Source organism: Durio zibethinus, chromosome 2 (genome assembly GCF_047325235.1).
Source record: "Durio zibethinus cultivar Kanyao isolate XHJ-2024 chromosome 2, ASM4732523v1, whole genome shotgun sequence".
Classification (NCBI taxonomy): domain Eukaryota; kingdom Viridiplantae; phylum Streptophyta; class Magnoliopsida; order Malvales; family Malvaceae; genus Durio; species Durio zibethinus.
Window position 1 is genome coordinate 2,489,006 of NC_143163.1, and position 22,416 is coordinate 2,511,421.

A 22,416-nucleotide genomic window follows, 5' to 3' on the forward strand; every position below is an offset into this window, starting at 1 on the left:
TTATCGATTTAAAAATTATGTACTATTATGCATAATTTTAAAACTAGTAAGTTAACAAGTTAAATTTAACAATATTGTGTACAATAATAGTCTAATACATAATAACTAGATAAAAACCTATAAGAGAATAAAATTAATATAACGAGTTTTAAAACTAAAAGGGTTAACAAATTTACGGTATTAAAGACTGGCCAAAATAAAAAAGTTACCATATCAATGTATAAATGCACAAAATGGGGACAAAATAATAAACATTGGGGGGATTAAAGTAGAATTTTACCTATGTCTTAATTAAAAAGATATATTCTTCAATGGGATTTTACTAACCAAACAAAGTATAAGAGTTGATTGAGACGAGGGATAAGAAAATATTGGCTTCAGAAAGCTTTAGTAGCCCCAAATTCCATGTTTTAATAGAACTCTTACGGGTACGTCAACGAACAAGAATGATGCATTGAAGGAATGTAATCCTATTTTCATATAGGGGAACAAGAATAAAAGCATTGTAATAATTAAATAAAGATTGAACTAGGGAAAATGGCATAACAATTTCATCATTTATTCATTTCCTTCCACCATTTGCGCCCATATATATAATATATCTTGCCAGCCAATAAATTGTCAAACAAAAAAAAAAAAATGCATATATAAATATATATATATATATATAAATTCCTATTTATATACAAAGCTCTAGCAGCTGCAACAGTGCTCCACAAAATCCTCCTTTCAAATTCTTTTGTGCTTCTGCATAAAGTCCCGCTTCACCTGATCAAAAAGTTGAACAAAAAATGCACACAACTGGGGGGTTAAAAAAGAGAAGAAACTTGCAATCATTTAACCAGAATTTCGAGGGCTATGAACACAAAGTATGAACAGATGGTCCACCATTCATGCAGTAACGGACCTCGTCAATGCCATTAGTATGGAAGAGCAGTGAAGAGAAGCCATTATTTGAGCAAAAATAATATGCCACTTTGAAACACCGAAAAAAATTGACACAGGTCTGTTTTGGTTAGTCTTGCAACTCATGATAAATCAAAAGATCCTTGCCCTTCGTTAATTGCATATAGCAATTTCTTGTACATAATTTCCTGCCCAGACAGCAGTTGTCAATGAGGAAATATAATGCAAAAGGATATGGATGAAAATAGTACAAGGATAACCATAAAAAAAAAAATCACACTAATCGTACCTTGGTAGAATATGGAGGAAGCTTCAAGTAATTAGCACAAGTCATGACACTGGGCAAGTCATCATCTGCTGATTCTGAGGGTCCAGTTCCATTGGAGGCAGCAGCACTTGTGGAAGAAGAATGCTGCATTCAGGTTTCAGACAGATAAGAATTAGAACCATGAACATAGCAAACAAGAAGAGCTCTAGACAGAGCTGAATGAAACATTTACCGTGAACCTAAAAATAATCATAACAATAAAAGCAATAATGATTAGAACAGACACCATTAACAGAAATTACATTGCTGCCTTGGCCATACACCATAGAGAGAATAACAGGATTATTTTTAGAGATAAATAAAATAAAAGATGCTTTGGCCTAAATCAGAACATTGGCCATAGCATTCAAAGTACAATTCTCTCTTTAGCAGCAATTTTAAAAATATTAAAGCCCGCGCATGTAAAGAAGACATAATCTTCATACACACTTTAAAAATTGGCATAAATCAATATGTAATATTCCCATTTCCACTAGACTTTCAAAATCATCTTAAAAAAATTGACGCAGGATGTCACATATCTACTCAATGTAAAAAGAGAAGAAACATTGATAGAAACTTTTTCAATGTAACTCTGGTTACCTTTCTAACAATTGTCAGCTTTGGATTCAGCACTGCCAGACCACCAGGTGGAAGTCTCGGAGCACCAGTAACAAATTGGCAGAAGGCCCGCTGCTGCTCTGGTGTAAATTCTCCCATAATTTCAAGTAACTATGAAATCATAAACCAAACATAATTATGGATCAAATATAGATTTCAAAACACTCAAATGAGAGTCTTATGAAAGAAACATACATTTAAGATTGCAGGGCTCTTTGCAGTATATCCATGATCAAACTTTATGTGATCAGCAAGTGTCTCAGCCTGCTTAATTAGAAGTTATATTGTTAAAATCAAAGTGGACAACCAGTTCTAATCAAAGTAGTTAGCACACAATCCAAGTGTCAAATTACCTCCCACAACTCTCTGCGACCACACAGCAAATAGTCCAACTCTTGGGGAGTAAATATTTGCAATGATGCAATATCAAAAACCTGCTTGTCATATAACAGATATATTAACATTGCAATGAATCCCAAAAATAGCTCCTTAATGCAAGTGATTAAAAAGGAAATCCACGATGAACATCAACTTTTCATTAGTCAAGAAAACTCAGAATAAAGAAAGCCACTTGACCTGATTGAATCCAGCCCTAAATGCCTCCACTTGCCGCATAATTCCAGCCTTGACAGTTGCATCAACCACCAAGGATATGTATTCTTCTAAGTTATTGATATCAACCTGATATATTTAACAGAATGTTAGAATAATTTATTGACAAAAAAAGAGGTGGAGGGAAAAGAATGAGAAGCTGCAGATATACAGTTTCATCCCCTGGCTTCAATATGTAGTCTGGATAGCCTGGAAGTGTAAAATCCAAACAGAGATCTTCTATCGGGGCCCCACGGAAGTGTAAATCAGCAATCGCATCACTACTGTCATCACCCATTGATTCTAGATATTGCTTTCGATGAACAAGAAAATGCAATTCTAGCAAAATTTTCCCAAACTCAGCGTCAAAAGACAGAATATCATGCAAATCAAGTTCCTGCCATGGTTTATAAAATGCATCTTTAGCCAGAAAGGTAAAAGATCCTTATGGCAATGGTAGGAATTTTATAGGCATGCAAATATGCGACCTAAGATTGAAGAAGATTAAAGATGTTCCACAAATTAAACAATGCAATCAGCTTACTTGACTGAGCACAAGTTTATAAAATGATGTTGACAAAGGAAGATCTAAAAGCCGTCCATCTTGAAGAGCTTTTGCCATCACACGCCCAACCAGCCGGAAATATTCGATCACTTTGAAAAACTGGCTACCTTCAGAAGCATCAGCATTTGGTGGCCAAGGTCGAGGGAACAACCCCAGAGGAGCTTGGATTATGTCTCCCTCAGTAGTAGCAGAACCAGCAGGTTTTCCATTTTTCTCTTCATCTCCATCAATTTCCATTATTGACTTATCCCATGTAGAATTCGACCTCCACATTCCAAGTCCAACCTTTTGCAAGTCATGACTTAAAAGTGTATAGAACTCCAAGGTTGGACCCAATCCAGTGCCAACTTCTCCAAAATATTCAACTTCAAGCACAGCTTTTTGGCTAGAATACATCTCCATTACTTTTGCAGCAGAATCTAAAATGCGGTTTCGGGAGACACGAACTTTCTGGCGTTGTAATCTCCCAACCCTCACCTCTCTTTCATTAGTTGATCCATGGCCATCAGCACCCTGTTGCTGCTGAAGACGATATAATGCACGAGACAACCCAAATGCAGTTGAATAGAAGTACTGCCTTCGTGTCTCAAAAGGAAATAAAAAGGGGCATGCCTTTGTCAACTGGTAACACCATGATGGAAGGCTTCCACTGCAAAGAGCAAGGGCATCCTGTATTTGCCGAGCCAGTTTTGGAGTGAGCTTACCATTAATAAATTCCTCGTAAGGAACTATAGGACAGGGGGTACTCAACTCATCCAAACTTAAAATTTTTCCCTCAGCAAAATTGTCAGAAACTATCTGAGTTCTCAGTCGACGTGCAAGCTGGTTCAAACCCTCCAAAACACGCAACAGTGCCAATATAGTATAAGTAGGATTAGATCTTTCTAGATCACAAGGAAGTTCCCCTTGCAAGATGCTATCTAATAATGACATTCTATGAATTTGGGGATCAGAGTTGGAGTTGGAAGAACCAGATTTAGCAGATTTAGATGCTGTAGCAGAACCTGATCCACCTACTGAAGTTCGGTCAGCTTGGCTGTCCGCCCTCTGATATGTGATTGTGTAGATATCACTCCACAGCCTGCTTCCATCACTAGATATAAAATCACTACCAGCATATCTCTCATCATCATCCTCATCCAACACAAGCTGTCTTTGAATGGCCTGATAGATAGTCAAATGCTTGTTGAGCTGCTTACCACCAGCAGTAAATATCAACTTTGGAGGTTCATTAGAACTGCCAAATGGAGGCCGTCCTTGTCGATCCCGACCTCCCCTAATACCTCTACCATTGCCATATCCAAGCCCAGCCATAGCAGCAGCTGCAAATGACATTGCACCCCTTGAGCCATAACCACTCCTAAAATCAGCAGAGTCCGAACCCCTAACAGCAGCAGTTCTGCTGCTGGATCCCGATGCTGCATTAGCTTGGCTATCACTTGCAGCTGGGGCAGGTGTGACATCCTCAGCTGAATCACTCAATTTAACATCATGTACTTTATATGGCATGCAAAGAGGAAGAGAATCATCTCTGAGCACCTGGAAAAGAACAATGGTTCCATCAAGCAATAGTAAGATTAAAAGAAGTTCACGATCAAAAAGAAGGGGCTTGCATTTCTACAGGAACAAGATAACTTACATCTTCATGATCATCATCTTCATCATCAGAAATATCATCATCTTCAATCACCAAAGCATCATCAATCTCCACAGGAGACATATCCAATTCTTCATCCTACCAAAAAAAAGGGACAAGTGATCATCATCAAACAGGAAATAGAAAAAACAGGCACAGTTCCATGCAAACAATAGAGAAGGAAAGCACAAGCTAAAGATAGGGAGCTCCGAATATTGAATACGACCACCTTATTAACAAATGATCAACAATCTAAACTAACTTCAGCATATGAGCTTATAAAATACAAACAACTCAACCACATGATAATTCATATCTAATGATCATAAAGCATACCTCAGAACTTGAGTCACCATTTATGGGTTTCATTGGAGCATCTTTACCTAGAGCAGCTCTTCTACGAGCAGCATTTCTTGTTTGAGGTCCTCTTGACTCCTCTTGAGCAGGCTTTAAAACAGCCTTACCTTTTCCCTTTGACGAACTTGTGTTTTTCTCCTGTGATGGTTCCTTTCTGGCCGCATCTCCGATATTAACAGATGATCTGGACCTTGAAGAATGGCGACGAGCGGTTGAAGCCGGAGTTGAGGTAGATGTAGAAGAAGCACCAGCCCCACTAGGTGTGTTCCCAGACTCAGAATTTCCAACAGACACAGAGGGTTTCTGAGCAGTGTCACTTCGTTGAACTCGTGGCCAAAGAAATTCTTCAATAGCTGCTAGACTTGCTAATGGGTCAATCAACGCAACATTTGAAGAATAATCACGCAGAGACTTCTCTCCTTGGGCTCGACAGAGACGCAACTTAAAAGGCTGAGATAATGCACTTAATCCAGAAGAGAGGCGTGCACTCCCACCAGATGACCTAGATGAATGACTAAGAACTACAGGGAAACGCTCTAGGGATGACAAAGCATTTTGAAGCTTCTGAACCAGGACAGTCATAGGAGCAATACTTCCTTCATCAACACTTAAAGGAAGTGCAACACCAATAAATGATTTAAATCTATTAAGGGCTTGGTGACGAAGCTTGGGCAGGTTTACATCTGAAATTCTCTCCTTCGAGAAGTACCCACAAGAAAAATAGTTTAACAATGCCACAACAACACCACTACCAATAAACTCAAAAGTGGATACACCATCTCCCTTGCTTAGTTCTGCTAGCATCTCAGAAATCACCCCAGATAAATACTCTTCCTTGCTAGCAGAAGAATCAGCCAATCGAGACCCTGAAGCTTTAGATTTACCTTTTGCCTTAATCTTTTGATCATCAACACCAGCATTCAATTTCAAGCAAAGATTTTTTAAGTGTAAAAGATCATCTGTTACTCCAACTTCTACAGCCCCAGGATCAGAGGGGAAATACTTATCTTTAAATGCTTTAGCACATGCACTTACCGCAGTACGAAGATTGGAATTGGCTGTAGGAATTTCAACAGAACTCGGAGGTGAGCCAATATTTAAAGATTCTGAATTCTTGGACTCCTCCACAGAACTTCCTTCAGGATTAGAGTTACCACTGCGACGTCTGTAACGCCTGGAACGCGATGACGTTCCAGATACAGAGTCATTATCCTTCTCAACAGAAGATGCTTGAACAGGAGTGGTATTTTGATTACCGATTAAAACAAGCTGGTCCACAGCATGAACCACACCCTCTCTGACAAACATTTTGGAGAAGGTTCCAGGAAGCTTCTCCATGAGGATCTCAGCAATTTGAAGGGAAGGAACCAAGACATATGGATCTTTCCATGCTAAAACACCAGCCAAGAAACTACAAGATCAAACAACATAGTAAATTTCTATAACCAAACATTGCATGAATATGTGGACTGCTCTGTTTTACTTAAAGTGGATACCTTGATATGTTTGTCACACTCAAGAGGTTCTGAAGCATCTCTGCACTGCTGAAGTACATCAGTTTTCCAATAACTGAAAGACATTTATGGCGAACAGCGCTATTGACACTGGAACCATAGATCTGCTTGACAAAAAGATAGGAGACCATAAATAACAACTTAACATGAGAAAACCATGGTAAAGGCAAGAGGCTGCAAGTGCCAATAAACCAAGAGAAAACCAAACTATCTGCAAAGCAAACTTACATGTATGAGAACAGGAAGGAGATCCATTCCAAACTGCTGAAGAAGTTCGGGTTGATCATTCAACAATTTCTCTCGGGCTGAAACCTCAGGAGCATTTCCATTGGTGTCTTCTTGCTTGCCAGAGCTACTAGCAGAAGACTTCTTCACAATAGATCCTTTCACAAATATATTTAAGCTGGCAGGGAGGGAGATGGTTCCTTGTGGCAATGGAGGAAGAAGCTCATTTGCCAGATTGACAATCTCAAAAATCTTCACAATAAGATAAGAATTACAAGACCACCAAATAAATAGGAGTAATATGCATAAGTTACTACTAATTTACCATCTCTATTATAAATAATATAAAGGGCAAGAAATAAACAGATATACTCAAAACAAGTAACTTTTAACCGTAACAAAAAAACACTGACATTCAGGTTTACATAAACTGATTCCAAAACTAGGAGATGATACTTCGTGTCTTAACTGCTGGTATTATATAACATTGCACACATTGCACATCACATGAACACAGGTATGTATAAACAACAACCAATGACAACTACCATCTCTTCAGCTCGAATTAAAATGCATTCAAACAAGTAACTTTTAACCACAATAAAAAAGCACTGACATGCAAGGTTTACATAAACTGATTCTACAACTAGGAGTTGATACTTTATGTCATAAGGGTTATACCATTTCCCCAGAACAGATTGTATTAATATAGCGTTGCACATATCACATGTACAAAGGTATGAACAACTAGCAATGACAACTACCATCTCTGCAGCTTGAATTAAAAGTGTTACCTGCTCTGCTGGTCTGCTTAAAGCTGGCGGAACAGATGAGTTAGAGGAAATGCCAGAACCTGATAGTATATCTTTAAGTATGCCACTGATCCCAAGCAGAAGTAAAGTTTTTGCTCCCAGAGGAGACCCCCTTGCACATGTTGAAAGAAGTCGAATTAAGCCCTGGATTCAAAAATCCAAATGTCATGATGTTGCACATAAAATGCAGCAGAATATAAATGTCATTATGTTGCACATAAAATGCATTAGGAGCAACATAAATTCACCGTATATGTTGGTGTGCTCAACGATGCCTGTCCACCTCCAGAATTACTTGTGGAAATGAGAGATGCAGCTTGAGTAACAAGTCCATGATTGCACAACTCATCCAATTTATCAGGGGAAGATGCAAAGGCTTCAGCAATGCGGGTCAAACAAACAGAAGCATGCTCCAGCACCTATAAACATAACAGTGTACAAGATCAAGAAGAAACACGATTTACAACTAACAAATCGTCATTAATATGATGTTTAAGTTACCTTTGAATCATGATACTGCAAAAGATTTGTTAATAGTGGCACAGCTTCCATGACGTAATCAGCTGCATCTGAAGGGAGTTTCTTGCACATATTTGCAGCAGTAGATAGCGCCACTCGCTTGAAAATGAGATTAAATAGAAGAAACAAACTCAATAAGACTCTAAGTGGCAAGAAAATTTTCTTCATGCCATAAATCATTAACGCTCAAAAATGTTCACAAATCAATTACCTGAACCCCAGTGGAAAAGAAATCTAGGTATGAAAGAACGGCCATGAGAGCACCAGCTCGCAAACAGGCAGTTGGGTGTTCCTGAGATATCTTCTTCAAAGCTTGCAGAGACTGTTTCCAGCATTTCAACCACAAAAATAAGAAAGTGGACTAGAGAAAATCCAAAATTTTTAACTTTCTATTTCAATTCTAAAGTTATGAACAATGTAGTATATCATTTGGTATGAGCAAATCTCACAACAATGAATTTTTAGTGGTTAGTTAAAACAAGCAAATTTACTTAACATAGGCTGTCAGGAAAAAGATTAATCAACTATCTCAAATTGATCTCCATTCATTGCAATTGGAATCAAATTCTAATAAAAATAGCTTGTTGCACTTTAGTTTACAAATTAAATGCTATATGTCATTGAATCAACTAAGGATGTTCCCGTTTAATCACACATTCAAGTACCATCACTTTCTAATAATCTATTATTTTGAATATAACCAAAATAAAAACCAACCTGTTCAGCCAAGTCCATATACTCTATAGTGAGCAACCTAGCACAAAAACACGAAACTGCACCATAATGCACCACAGCAGCACACGAAGAAGGCAACACATCGCACAAATGAGTAAGAGCCCTTGCCGCAAGAAGCATAATATCAGGATTACTCTCATGGTTAAGCAATCCAACGAGCACAGGAACAAAAGAATCCACAGAAAACGTGCCCAAAGACTCCTCAGTCCCAATTGAAAGCATCTCGCACAGCTGCGTCAACGCCTCCACTTGCCTACCTTCCTCTCCATCAGCACGCAACCCAGAAAGAATCTTCTTCAACATCCCGCTTTGATGAGATGAAGACGTGGAACCCATAGCCGATGAGGGAAGCAAATCATCAAGCCCGGCACCAAGCGTCCTCAACAAGCCTTGTAAAGCGCTGCTTGCTGACGTCGGATTCGGGGGGGAAATCCCTACACCGCCTTCACTATCATTATCATCCTCATCACCTCCGGAGGTATCCATATTTAACCGTAAATTTCTCTCAGGATGATTAGAATTGTTGTTATCTCTATTATCCCTATCTCTATCGCGAATCCTTAGATCATGCTCCTTTTCTTTGCCTTTATCGGAAGCGAGATTCGTACTGTCACTTGTTGTTTGGTTAGCTTTGCTGGAACGGCGATCGCGACGCGAACCGCCGGAAGAAGATTCGGTTGTGGTGGGGTCCATTAAGGCAGTGGCAGCGCGCGAAGTGCGAGAGCGAGTCGTGGTGGTGGTAGTGGCGGCGGCGGCAGAGGAGGAAGAGATACGAGCGCGTTTGTGAGAGCGAGTAGTTGGACCCGAGGGAGAAGATGAAGGGGCAGCTGAGGAGGCCTCCGCCCGCTTCCGGCTCCGAGTTTCCATACAAAGGGGACCACCGCCCCTGGTTATCGGACGGTCACCACGACAAGATCAGACGATTCCTGATCCGATTATTCGTTGCATCTCAACAAAACCTGATCGAAACCCTAGAAAAATGAAAACAACGAAATTCACGCGAAGGATTGGTGAAACCCTAGAATTAACAATCAGGGAAACAATGACTTTGTCTTGGTTTTAACAATATTGAAATTCGATGATTAATTGGGGAAACATGGTGTAGGAGAGGTGGTAGAGGTTAAGACAGAAACCTGAAACCCTAAAGTGAAGAAGGAATAAAGAAGAAGAGGAGGCTTTTTAGATTTTGTATTTTTTATATTATCATATATATATTCATCAGTAAATACTTTCAAAAAGATATTTTTTTCTTTTTGGTTGGTCTTTATACAGTAATTAAAAAAAAAAAGAAATATATATTTTTAGGAAAAAAGAGAGAGAGAGAGAGAGAGAGGGAGAGAGAATATTTAAAAGGAGCTTCCCTGGCGGTGAATTTTCTCCGCTTGGACCGTCTTTATCGGGAAAATGATAAATTATTTTCGAGGTGTTGTTTCATTAACAATTTCTTTAGGTTAATATCAAAAATAATTTTTAAATTATAATGATATTAAATATAATATTTCTATTTTAAATTTTTTAATTAAATTATAAGTAATTATGTGATATTCATAATTAATTTTAAATAATGGTACGTAACTAATAAATAATTTTTAAAATATTATATAAATTAATAAAGTATATATTATATTAAAAAATTTTAATATTTAAATATCATATTAATTATTTTATTATTATTTAAAAACTATTGATGATATTATTTTTATTTTTATTATAATCTTACATTTATATTACATTTAAATATTTACAAAAATTTTATATAAAATTTTAAAATTTAATTAATTTATTACAAATAATGTTACCTTTATCATTCTTGGGATGGGCAATCTAATAACTCTTGGTATAACCGCTTGGTTATGGACTTATTTTGTGGCAGAGTAACGTCGTACGTGGTAAAAATTTCAGTCCTGAAAGGGGAAGAACGAGGCACGACTCCGAGCAATCAATTAAAAAGTAATTAAATTATAATTAAACTAAGATGGTATAGTCAAACAAGTTACCTGGCCCTTTTACTGCTGACATCAACAAGGGAACTTCATTTCAAAAACACAACAGACAATGAAATAATGCATTAAAAACATTTTTTTTTATATAGTGTTTGGAATTATTGCATGGTTTTGAATGTTATTTGCTTCACTTACATACCAAATTTGTAAGGTCTTGTTTAATTGAGGTGGGAACGAATTTTTGGTTGGAAAGCTTTCTTTCTATCACAATCTCAGTATTAAAACAAAAAAAAAATTTAATTTTGAAATAAAATAAATGCAAATTTTATTCAGAAATGTGTTTGTCATTAATGTCTGGATAAACATTAATTAAAAAAAAAGATATTTTAGAGGAAAGAAATATATATTAAAAGATATTGCTGTTTGGTAGTTAAGATTTAGGTTTTACTCAAATGATAGTGAATGGATGAGTGTACTAACATTTGAAGCGTTTTTTCTCCTCGTTCTTCTCATGTATTTTCCTGATTATTTTGTTTGTTATGTAAGGAGAAAACAAATAAAATGTTCGATCTGAAAGGAAAGAAATGGAGAAAATAATTACCCGAGTTCTGTTTTTGACGTTCTATTTGAATGCATGCTATGAAAAAGTTATTTTTTGGGTAACAATAATAACATATTAAAGATATATTCGTGCATTATTATGTGTTAAATTTTTTATTTGCAATTAATTATGTGTTTGATGAATTTAATAAATTAATAGATATAATTTTATTTATAATTTTTAATAAAAATAATAATCAATAAAAAATTATCAATAAATTTTTTTGTAATATATGCATTGCATTCTCACACCTTATATCAATAAATTAAATTCAAATTTATTTTTTTAAAAAATTTTTAGACATAATTAAAAAAAATGGAGCTCACGAAAAAAATTAAAAAAATATTTTTTTAATCAATAATGTTAACTTAATTTCACCTTAAAAATTTAAAAAAATATTTATTATAAATGAAAAGAATAAAATAAATAAAATAAAAAATGTAAAATGTAAAATTGATGAGACAGGTTGGGTCCAAAATTCAAGACGACGAAAATTTATTGTAGGGATGGACTTGAAGTTTTGAGGATTTGAGTTTAAGGCCATCACAGAAATACTTATCAGATCAAGGGTTAAAAATTTGAGGCCCACAAAATCATAATGCGTTTTCCTCATGCAGGTTTGGGCTGAGATTGGCATGGCGGATAGAGTCATAACGCGTAACCAGCAGTCTCAGTCTCCCAAACCAAACTCCGAACCACATCTAAACCCCGTTTCATTGGCTTATCTTCGTTTTTCCAAATCCCAAAAATAAAGTAAACGGATAAAAATAGAAACCCCTTCTCCTCCTCCCTCGCAATTCACGGTTTTAAGTTGCGAGTCTTGACCACTACCTCAAATTCCACACGAAAGCCTAACAGTATCAGTTGATACTCTGAAAATACAGAGAGAGAGAGAGTAAGATTTCAATGGCGTTTCCAGTAGTCGACACCGAGTACCTTAAGGAGATAGACAAAGCTCGTCGCGACTTTCGCGCTCTCATTGCCTTGAAGAATTGCGCTCCCATCATGCTTCGCTTAGCGTATTTCTTCTTCTTCTTCTTCTTCTTCTTCTTCTTTGTTTGTTTCTTTGTAGGAAAGACGCAAGAAATATAATGAGAAGAAAATCGAATTTTGTACTAATAATTAAGAAAGAACAATTACATCTAAAAATAGAGGCAATGGAAATATTGTTACTTATTAGTATTTCCATTTTCTTGAAGATGGCACGATGCAGGGACGTACGATGTCAGCACCAAGACCGGTGGACCAAATGGATCCATAAGGAATGAAGAGGAGTACACTCATGGCTCCAATAGCGGCTTGAAAATCGCTATTGATTTTTGTGGTCAGATTCTAATTCTTTTTTTTTCTTTTGGTCAGAAATTTCTTAGTTCTTTAATCTAAGACATAGGCTAATGATTATAATTTTGAAGGAATGAGAAAATCGAGTAACATTGCTGCGGCTTCAAGTTCATTCATGTTGATAGAGAGATTTCGGAATCTGGAATGCTGAAATTATTGTTAATATTTCCCTCACTAGAAAGGGGGTTCTTTTTTCCTTGTTTAAAGGTAGAAATCTCTTAAGGTGGAAGCAGGAATGGTGATTATGTTAGTGAGTGGTGTTGACGTAGGTTTAATAACAGAATTACTTGCTTAAAATCTCACATGTGGCCATGACATGATTGTTAGACAGGGAGTATGGAAGATCATGGCAATGTAATTTGTGTGCTTGTTTTGTGAAAATGGAAGCTGTTATAGGCTCAATGTGATTGGGGTGATCTTATTTTGATCTTAGCAGATAAGGTTGAACTCGTGTGGCTCCGATAGGTTTGAGCCATTGAAGTTTAGTTGGTATATTTTTGGTTGCCTTGGTTGGCAAAGAGCCATCTCTTCTAAGGTGAAATTCTATTGTCTGACAGTTTCTATTGTCTGATAGTAAGTTGTCTCCTCCATTAGAAGAAGTTTGGTGGTAGAAATATGTCAATCACAATTCATTGGTGAAAATTTTATTCCAGCTTCTATCCAAATCTGAATTGCTAACAAGTAAAATATATATTACTACATTTTTGTGTTTTCATGCATGTAATATATCTTCATATTGTATCGTATGTTAGTTTATGTTAGAATATACATCTATAAACTAAAACATGTTTTTATTTATTTATTTATTTATGTTAGAATATACATCTATAAACTAAAACATATTTTTATTTATTTATTTATTTTGACTAAAGGATTTTCTTTGACACATTTCAGAGGAAGTGAAGGTTAAACATCCCAAGATCACATATGCAGACCTATACCAGGTGGTTATGGAGTTGAAAGAGTTAGCATGCATTTTATTTGAGCTTTAATTGCATCATTGGGGAATAAAAAAGTATACAGTCTATTCTATTTGATTTTAACAAAAGAATTGTGAGATGAGGAAATTAAAAGACAGACCTGTAGCATTAAGAAGTCATGATGATGTTGCTTGAGAAAGTTCTTAAACATTTTTCTAAATGTTTGCCTTTTAAAGGATATTATTACATGCTTCCTGTAACTGGACTTATACGAAAAGGGGCTCTGTTTCTGTTGTGCTATGAGCACGTTGAGGAAATAAAGAAACATCTACATGCTGATTAGATCTGAAAACTGAATCTAAAATCCTTGCTGGAGTTTGATTCAAAGGTTTATATTTTAGATTCCTCAGAGGAAGGATTATTTAATTAATTAGATTGTCTCTATAATACAGTACGGGGCTAATTCACTATAATATGAAATTAATATTTAGCTACGTTAAACAATTGGCCTAATACAATTGAGATTATGAAAGATCTTGGACAGACACTGAGATGTTACTGGGACTTAAAAAGAGAGAACAAGCTACTAATTCCAATATGGTGTTAAAACAGGAAAAAAAGTTATATATTCGGTTAAATTTGTGAGTTGTAGAATAATAGATAGAAGCATTGAAACCGAAACTGCATATGAAATTTCTTGAGAGGTGTCGTAGATTTTGAGAATATTTGTTGCACTTACTGAAGCAACTCTCTGCTTCATAATGGAATGTCTTCACATCCCACACTACACAAATGACTGCAGTTAGATTGAATCCAAAGTTGTTGACTATGTGATGGATGATGAATGATCCATAATTGTATTGTTTCATTTTCAGCTTGCAGGAGTTGTTGCTGTTGAAGTCACTGGAGGTCCCACTATTGATTTTGTACCAGGAAGAAAGGTATGTTACAGTTGCTTATTCCTTCATATGTGGTTTGTTTCCTGTTCAACTCATTTGATTAACTGTGTTTTGTTTAATAGGATTCGAACATTTGTCCCAAGGAAGGGCGACTTCCAAATGCTAAAAAAGGTAACAGAGATTTCTGAAGTGATTTTTGAAACCAAAAATTTGAGTTGCTGATTTCCACACACTGGGAACTTTAAATTCTGAGTAATTGGGCACTTCTTTTTTTGGCCAATAGTAATTCGGCACTTTGAATATTTGTACATTTTGATATTTAGACAATCTATCTAGTTATCTGGTCATATCTTTTGCTACATTTAGTATTCTTTTGTTATCTCTTTCCTTAAACTAGATGATGAGATAGAACTAAAGGCACTTGGAAGATCAATATTGCCTACAATTCTCTTTACTACAATACTAAAATTAGCCAATCACAACCAAGAATTACATAGGGGTCCACTACTTAAAAGTCTAGGATCTACATAATTTTTTTATGGACCCCACACAATGTTGAATTATGATTAGTTAATTGTACTACAGTAATTGTAGGTGATATACTCCACCATCTGGAACCATGCTACAATTTTCTAATGGCTTATAGTTGTGTGACCTCAGTGCTTCTTATGTTCTCTTTTTTATGCTGTTCTAGTGATCTAAGTATGAGCTTCATAGAATATATTATGATCATAGTGTTGTTATTACCAGTTTGATAGAAAGTCATGTATTCTAATCATTTATTGCCGTTAGTTGATCGGAGTAAAAGCGCTCTTGAAGAATGTTTAGTTTGGCTGGAGAATAGGCTACTCTTAACAGATGTCCCTGTTCCACCTATTTCTTTATCGCAGCTTGGATCTTGCTCTATATATTATGGTAGAGTGGCAAATAGATGTCTGGATTGGGATTGTTGACTAGAGGTTCATCACTCTCTTTTGGCGGTTTTAGACTCCACTAAGCGAAACAAGTCCACAAGTTTGTGCCGTGATTTTTCTGTTAAGTTTGGCTCTCTAGAGTTAGGTATACCAGATGTCTTCATAACAGCAGCAAGCTGTCCCCTAAGAGCCTCTTCTTTACTTGTCAGGTGACACCAAATAGATTAGTTAGCAATAGTTATATCTGATTAGTATCCTATACAAGAGAGATTGGCTTGGTACTTATATCCATGAAATTTTGTTCATTGACCAATCAATCTGTTGGTTTTAGAAACTACTATAGACAACTTCCACAAACTTTTGTTTTCTATTCCCTTGGTAATGTTCTGCAGTAATAATGGTAAACTGGTAATCAATTGTTCCACCTAATAAGGTATTGGTGGAAACTGAACTACAATTAGTTAATCCATTAGTTCAGTGAACAGTGTTTAATATCTTCTTCCATATTTGATCAGCTTAGCCTTACGTTGAAATGCATATATAATCTTACGTTTCTATTTTGTGAAGTTGTGGATGCTAAAGTCTGCATATATTTTGTGAATCCTGGTGCTAGGTGCACCTCATCTGAGGGATATCTTTTATCGAATGGGTCTATCTGACAAGGATATTGTGGCATTATCTGGGGGTCACACTCTGGTACTTTTTCTCACATGTTCTTGTCTATGCCTGGTTTTATGGGTTATAGATTCAACATCAGACTTTTGTGTTGGCTTTGGTGTTACAGGGAAGGGCTCATCCGGAGAGATCAGGTTTTGATGGCCCTTGGACCAATGAACCACTGAAGTTCGATAACTCTTACTTTTTGTAAGTTTAAATCTATGATTGGCAGGCTATTATGTTTGCTTCTTACTCAGAATTTATATGAAGCCATTTACTATTATTGTACCAGGGAGCTGCTAAAAGGGGAATCAGAAGGGCTATTGAAACTTCCAACAGACATGGCTTTGTTGGATGACCCTGAGTTCCGCCGGTATGTAGAGCTCTATGCAAAGGTAATGCTACAACTTGGTGGCTGCAATTTGTCTTACCTGTGCATCATTTCATGAGTCCACTTTGAGACATTTGTCCAATACTTGTATGCATATTTATTTTCCTTGTTACGTTGCGATGTTGCTTAATTTGTAAAGTAATTGCCTGAGTATTTAATACGGTTTTATGTCTGGTTTTGGTAGACCATGTTGTTGGTAGATGTTGATGTTGCTTTTACTTTTTTCTGTTTGGGCCACTTTGCACTGGTATAAGTGTCAGAATCTTACCTAGACCCTATCCTGAAAATCTACTTGAAATAACTAGATTCAGGTTGGACAGGTAATTAATTGTCCTCATCTAACTGAATTCATCCTTGCTTCAAGTGGGTTTGTGCTGTTATAAAGACCCTTTACTTTCCAACATGAGGCCTGCTCGTGCTTCTTTTAAATTATTAATTTGTTGGTAATATGATGTTTCTGCGTGACCCTAGTTTAATATTTATCCGAAATGGGTCAAACACTGGATAGTGCCACCAACTATCAACTATGTTGCAGGAAGCATCTCTTTAGGTGATATAGATCAATCTTGGACTGAGACATTATGTAAATAAATATCTATCCTGCTATGATTCCTGGACTAGTAAATACCTAACACCTGGGTTGGTAAGTGGTTAAATTGATGAAGTTGTTGGTTGGCATACTCCAACGCTCTGTTATGATATTCTCTTTTAATTAAGCTATTATTACCATTCTGTTTCTTTTGAACTAAATCTTTTCATGTGATTTTCCATAGAATTTGGCCAATCTTTTATCTGACACATGATTTTTCATATATTCCTTCCCATATCTGGCATTGGACAGGATGAGGATGCATTCTTCATAGATTATGCAGAATCGCATAAGAAACTTTCAGAACTTGGGTTTACTCCTGCTTCCTCTCGCTCCAAGCTAATTGTAAAGGATAGCACCATATTGGCACAAGGTGCTGTTGGGGTTGCAGTTGCTGCGGCCGTGGTGATCCTAAGCTACTTTTATGAGGTCCGCAAAAGAATGAAGTGAAGCTAGATTATTCGGTCTTTCTGGAACAAAACATGCATTGTCAAGTTATCAATTAGCAAAACTTGGTCCGATCATCTGACTGGCTATGTAGTTGTTGTTTCTCTGGCATCCTACGGGCCATATTCATTGTCATCCAGACATATTTGGTACTATCAGTCAAAGATGAAAATTCAAAACGTTCTGCTCACATTGGAGCAAAATAACAAACATATGGATAATGCTCAGAGGCACTTCAATCCATGGCATTTTTTAATCTGGAAATTGCTCTATTTTCATGTTTTTTTTTTTTTAATGGCGTTGCTTTTCAATGCTCTGAGGTTTTCAACTCTAACTGAGCTACCTCGTTGAAGCTTGGAGGGACAATCCTTAAAACAAAAGATCCCAGCCTCCTCTGGGCTATGCCCCCATGGATACCGCAACCAAAATACATGAAAATAAAGAAAATCTGAGGTAAGGTGTGTGGATTTGGATGTCTGAAACAGACCTTCTGCTAAGGTAGTCCCACATGGCGCGGGGACCCCCTAAAAAGAAAAGAGGTAGGTACGTAACGTAAGGGTCTTCACTCTTCAGCCTCTCTCCTTATTCCTTAGGTCTCGTTCGATACCTAAGCACATGACATACACGTGCTAAGAGCTGGCTGTCATCTGATTACACCTAAATCTTTACCCTCTTTTAGGACCTTAGCATATTACAGAAAGCTGATATAAAACAGTTACTTTATGTCATTTTTATTCAAGTATATAATTATATTATTAAAAAAATAATTATTTATTACATATATAAATATTTATTATTTAATTATCACGTATAATATATAGTAAATAATTTTTTTAAAAATATAATTATATCTTATAATTTAAATAAAAGTGATATATAATGACACGAAATTGCATTCAGCAACTTAGAAGAGTTGTCCAAGTTCGTGGTGTAATCTCCTCTTGCCAGATAAGTTCATGCAGTTAGTTTTTGTAGATAGGACGGATCAGTGGTAGAATAGGAATTTCAAATATTTTCCATCGTTTTGGATTAATCAAGCAACTATATTTTTGGGGCAGTCATGTGGTTGATCAGAAGAAGGCTTGGTTGGGAAAAAGACTCGGTTTAAAAAGCCAACCTAACTGATTGCGATGATGAGCGCCGTCTGATTGAAACGGGTGAGGCACCATCATTTAATGCGTGTAGGTATATGTTTGATCCATCATTTTTAGGCGTAATTGCACATTGACATTTGTTTCTTCTCCCACCATCTTCATCATCCCTTATCACAGGTAAAAAAAAAAAAATCAAAAAATTAAAAAATTAATTCAAAATTATAATGTTAAATTCAATTTAGATTTATTTTTTATTTAACTTGGATTAAGTCTAAATATTAAATACATATTAAATTTTATTAAATTTTGAATAAAAAAATGATCCCAATCGAATTATATTTTTTTTTAATTTTTATAAAATAAAATAATAATTTTATATCAAAATTTATTTAAATATATTAAAATAATATATAATAATTAAATAATTAAATAATTAAAAATATATAAATTAAATCAAACTAAATCAATAAAATTTAATTCAGATCATATAAAAATTCAATTTAAATTAATATAAAATTTTAAATTTTTATTACATTATACAATATCCAAAAAAAAAAAAAAATCAAATAAATTTGATTCAAATCAAACGATTGTCACCTTTGCTTCCCACTCTCAATTCTTTTTTTCTCTTTTTGTAAGCAGATTTGACGTAAATTCAAGATTAGAAAACCCAAACAAATGGATAGGCCTAGGTGGGTTTTTCATTTCTTGTTAAAAAAAGGGTACGGGAGTCGAGGGAGACGAATAAAATCTTAAATGGTGGTGCGCCCATATAGTTCAACATCAAAGTGAGGCCAGCGTTGGACCGGGTGCAAGGACGATCAGAAAGGTGAAAAGGTAGGTGAAACAAAACACAACACAATACAGATTATTACAATGGTGGACCTCTCCTCTCTCCCCCTGAAAAAGACTTCAGCTCATGGTCCTTAGCTCTTACCATCCATCCACTTGAATTTCATGATGAGAAAGAGAGAGAAAATCTTATGTGTGGTGGTGGTGGTGGGTAACAAACATTAATATGCAAATTGGAGGGAAAGATAGAAGATAACAACAAAAAGGTAAAATGAATCAACCTTTCTTTCATCCCTAACCTTTGCTGCCCCTTTGCCCTTCCCCTTTTGTTGCCTATAGATTGCACCACAAGGTTGGGAAAAACAAATGGAAAAGTGGAAGGTGAACCAAAACCCACATACAACCACAACCACATTCATATCATATCATATCATATCATATCATGTATATCTTTTCCTATTCTCCCCTTTTCTTTCATCATCATGTCCTGAAACCCAACCTCCAAGTCTTCTAGAAACCCCCTCTCTCTCTCATCATGCATGATAGTATACCAATAGAATAAAGAACCACAACTACCATCTCTATATTATGATTTATGCACAAGAATAGCCAATCCATTTGGAACATTTTCTTTTCCATATGACCACTACAACTAACTAATATAGCAAATTTTTTACATTTTTCCCTCAAAAAACACTCACATATATTTTATATATATGCTACATATATTTCATATATTTCCATCTTTAACTTTGCTTCAAGTTTTGATTTTTGTGTAAACCAAACAACCCATCATTTATGTATACATATATTAACAAATGTAAACTATCACAATATAAATAGAGAAGCAATTCAAACAAGATTACTTAATAAAATGATTCTTATAGTATTTGAGTCATAGCACTTCCTCTCTATTTCTTTTTCATTTACAAATAAACTTTTAGATGCAAATATATAGGCTGATATTTGAGGAAAGCAGATGGAGATTTATACCAAAAACCTCTGCCTATGGATGTTAGTTCCAACAACATCCTAAAAAATACAAGTTGAACATGTATTCTGGTACATGTTGTCTAGTGAGTTGGGGGAAAGATTATGAAAACTAACTAAATTATTAATCTAAAGTATTACAGGTTTAGACAAAGGAAGAAAAACTGAAAAAAAGAGGGGTGGAGGAGCAGAGATCACACTTTGGCCTGCCCATACTTTAATATCTTACTTTACACCTACCAGAGGGTTACCTACAGTTAATATATATCCTAACTTATTATATATTATTGATGCTAATATCATCAAGAGAGAGGCCACCAGCCACTCCCTCAAACCTATCTCACCAACTCACATCTAGAAGCAATATTAGGGTCACTGCCCTCTCTCTCTCTTTCTCTTTCTTTTTCTCTCTCTCTCTCTCTCTCTCTCTCTGTGAGCGTAATAGTCAAAAGGCTATAAAACCGCATGTAAAGTTCCTTCAAGGACCGGCCTCAATATGTTGCAGCAACAAAAAATCCAAGGCCTCCATTCCATTTTCCACCCTCACTGCTACTACTAAATTCTAAAGATATATATATATATATATTTTATACTGCTATATACTATTCAAAAACAGCAAACGTAGCTACTAGTACTGCTAGTAATTTCCATAACTTTGGTATTCAAATGGGAAGGTCTCCTTGCTGCGAGAAAGCTCACACAAACAAAGGTGCATGGACCAAAGAAGAAGATGATCGCCTCATCTCTTACATCCGAGCCCATGGTGAAGGTTGCTGGCGTTCACTTCCTAAAGCCGCTGGCCTTCTCCGCTGTGGCAAAAGTTGTAGACTTCGCTGGATCAACTACTTAAGACCTGACCTGAAACGTGGCAATTTCACTGAAGAAGAAGATGAGATCATTATCAAGCTGCACAGCCTTCTTGGTAACAAGTAAGTATCCATATTCAACTTTGGGTGCTGTGTTGTATTTGAAAATATTGATTGGTTTTTGATGAACTTAATTTTTTTGGGGGCTTCTTTTCTAGGTGGTCTCTTATAGCTGGAAGATTACCAGGAAGAACAGATAATGAGATAAAGAATTACTGGAACACACATATAAGAAGGAAGCTATTGAACAGAGGTATTGATCCTGCCACTCACAGGCCACTCAATGAAGCTGCTCAGGATGTAACAACAATATCTTTCAATGGTGCTAAAGAAGAGAAAGAGAAGATTAATGACCCTAGGGGATTTGTCAACAAAGATGAGAAGAAAATCCCAGTTCAAGAAAGGTGTCCAGACTTGAATTTGGACCTCAGAATTAGCCCTCCTTACCATCAAAGCCAGCCTGAGCCATTGAAAACTGGAGGGAGGACCCTTTGTTTTTTTTGCAGTTTGGGAGTAAAAAACAGCAAAGACTGCACTTGCAGCACCGGTACTGGTGGTAGCAGCAGTAGCAACAGCAACAGTGGTTATGATTTCTTAGGCTTGAAAACTGGTTTCTTGGATTATAGAAGTTTGGAAATGAAATGAGAGGGAATTTGGATTTTTTTTTTTTTTTTAATTATGTAGCTTCAACAGAAATTGAGAGAAATGACCATGGAGATTGTTATTAGTTTTAAAATCTCTCTAATTTTCTCTCTTTATCTCTTATTTGTATGGTTATCATATCACTATATATATATATAGTAATAGTACAGGTGATCATTATTGGTGAATGTTTTTGCATTTATATGGGTTGTATACTTTCTTTGGGTTGTATACTTTCTTTTTCTTTACAGTTTGTTTTTACTTCTCTTTTCCAAGAAAAAGTTGTGCTTTATCAGACCTCTATGATCATTGATCAGATCTTCAAAAGGGTCATGCCTCTGGCTTAATTTGGTTTCTCTTTAATCACCAGAGAGGGGAGAGAGAGGGAACCAAGGAGGGAGATTCTTTTCTTATACTTCTTTCAAACACAAATGATGACTCTTTTTCTTTATTTTCCTAACAGGGAATAATAATGAAGGAATTGTAATTCATTTGCATGAACATAAAGAAAGTCCTCTCTCCTTCTCTCAAAAAAAAAAAAA

General features: G+C 35.8%; 3 protein-coding genes across 3 annotated transcripts; 2 read left to right on the forward strand and 1 right to left on the reverse strand.

Annotated features, from left to right (window-relative positions):
- Nucleotides 1–538: 538 nt before the first annotated feature.
- LOC111308749 (E3 ubiquitin-protein ligase UPL3-like) lies at nucleotides 539–9,792 on the reverse strand. The gene is made up of 18 exons (XM_022907322.2): nucleotides 8,771–9,792; nucleotides 8,265–8,375; nucleotides 8,036–8,152; nucleotides 7,783–7,953; nucleotides 7,517–7,678; nucleotides 6,726–6,974; nucleotides 6,480–6,601; nucleotides 4,963–6,394; nucleotides 4,630–4,725; nucleotides 2,970–4,529; nucleotides 2,598–2,822; nucleotides 2,411–2,515; nucleotides 2,188–2,268; nucleotides 2,030–2,098; nucleotides 1,817–1,945; nucleotides 1,196–1,318; nucleotides 908–1,094; nucleotides 539–768 (listed from the first exon to the last, which is right to left on the reverse strand). Exons 1-17 carry the CDS (start codon nucleotides 9,653–9,655, stop codon nucleotides 1,029–1,031), a joined length of 5,703 nt encoding a protein of 1,900 aa, XP_022763057.2. The 5' UTR covers nucleotides 9,656–9,792; the 3' UTR covers nucleotides 539–768; nucleotides 908–1,028.
- Nucleotides 9,793–12,088: 2,296 nt separating this feature from the next.
- Nucleotides 12,089–17,754, forward strand: LOC111308750 (L-ascorbate peroxidase 3-like). Its single transcript, XM_022907325.2, has 9 exons — nucleotides 12,089–12,351; nucleotides 12,532–12,656; nucleotides 13,568–13,617; nucleotides 14,469–14,534; nucleotides 14,615–14,663; nucleotides 16,020–16,102; nucleotides 16,191–16,270; nucleotides 16,356–16,458; nucleotides 17,296–17,754. The coding sequence occupies exons 1-9, from the start codon at nucleotides 12,239–12,241 to the stop codon at nucleotides 17,491–17,493; spliced, it is 867 nt and encodes a 288-aa protein (XP_022763060.2). The 5' UTR covers nucleotides 12,089–12,238; the 3' UTR covers nucleotides 17,494–17,754.
- A 3,088-nt stretch (nucleotides 17,755–20,842) lies between these two features.
- On the forward strand, nucleotides 20,843–22,062 carry LOC111308751 (myb-related protein 308-like). Its single transcript, XM_022907326.2, has 2 exons — nucleotides 20,843–21,295; nucleotides 21,391–22,062. Exons 1-2 carry the CDS (start codon nucleotides 21,033–21,035, stop codon nucleotides 21,875–21,877), a joined length of 750 nt encoding a protein of 249 aa, XP_022763061.1. The 5' UTR covers nucleotides 20,843–21,032; the 3' UTR covers nucleotides 21,878–22,062.
- The last annotated feature ends 354 nt before the right edge of the window (nucleotides 22,063–22,416 follow it).

What these genes read in the sequence shown, in the direction of transcription:
- LOC111308749 (XM_022907322.2), bottom strand. Translation starts at nt 9,655, where the DNA reads ATGGAAACTCGGAGCCGGAAGCGGGCGGAGGCCTCCTCAGCTGCCCCT. An exon ending in ATATGGACTTGGCTGAACAG is followed by an intron (nt 8,376 to 8,770) that starts GTTGGTTTTTAT and finishes TGCTGGAAACAG; the next exon opens with TCTCTGCAAGCTTTGAAGAA. An exon ending in TCTTTTCCACTGGGGTTCAG is followed by an intron (nt 8,153 to 8,264) that starts GTAATTGATTTG and finishes CTCATTTTCAAG; the next exon opens with CGAGTGGCGCTATCTACTGC.
- LOC111308751 (XM_022907326.2), top strand. Translation starts at nt 21,033, where the DNA reads ATGGGAAGGTCTCCTTGCTGCGAGAAAGCTCACACAAACAAAGGTGCA. An exon ending in CACAGCCTTCTTGGTAACAA is followed by an intron (nt 21,296 to 21,390) that starts GTAAGTATCCAT and finishes CTTCTTTTCTAG; the next exon opens with GTGGTCTCTTATAGCTGGAA.
- LOC111308750 (XM_022907325.2), top strand. Translation starts at nt 12,239, where the DNA reads ATGGCGTTTCCAGTAGTCGACACCGAGTACCTTAAGGAGATAGACAAA. An exon ending in CCCATCATGCTTCGCTTAGC is followed by an intron (nt 12,352 to 12,531) that starts GTATTTCTTCTT and finishes ATTTTCTTGAAG; the next exon opens with ATGGCACGATGCAGGGACGT. An exon ending in ACTTCCAAATGCTAAAAAAG is followed by an intron (nt 14,664 to 16,019) that starts GTAACAGAGATT and finishes TCCTGGTGCTAG; the next exon opens with GTGCACCTCATCTGAGGGAT.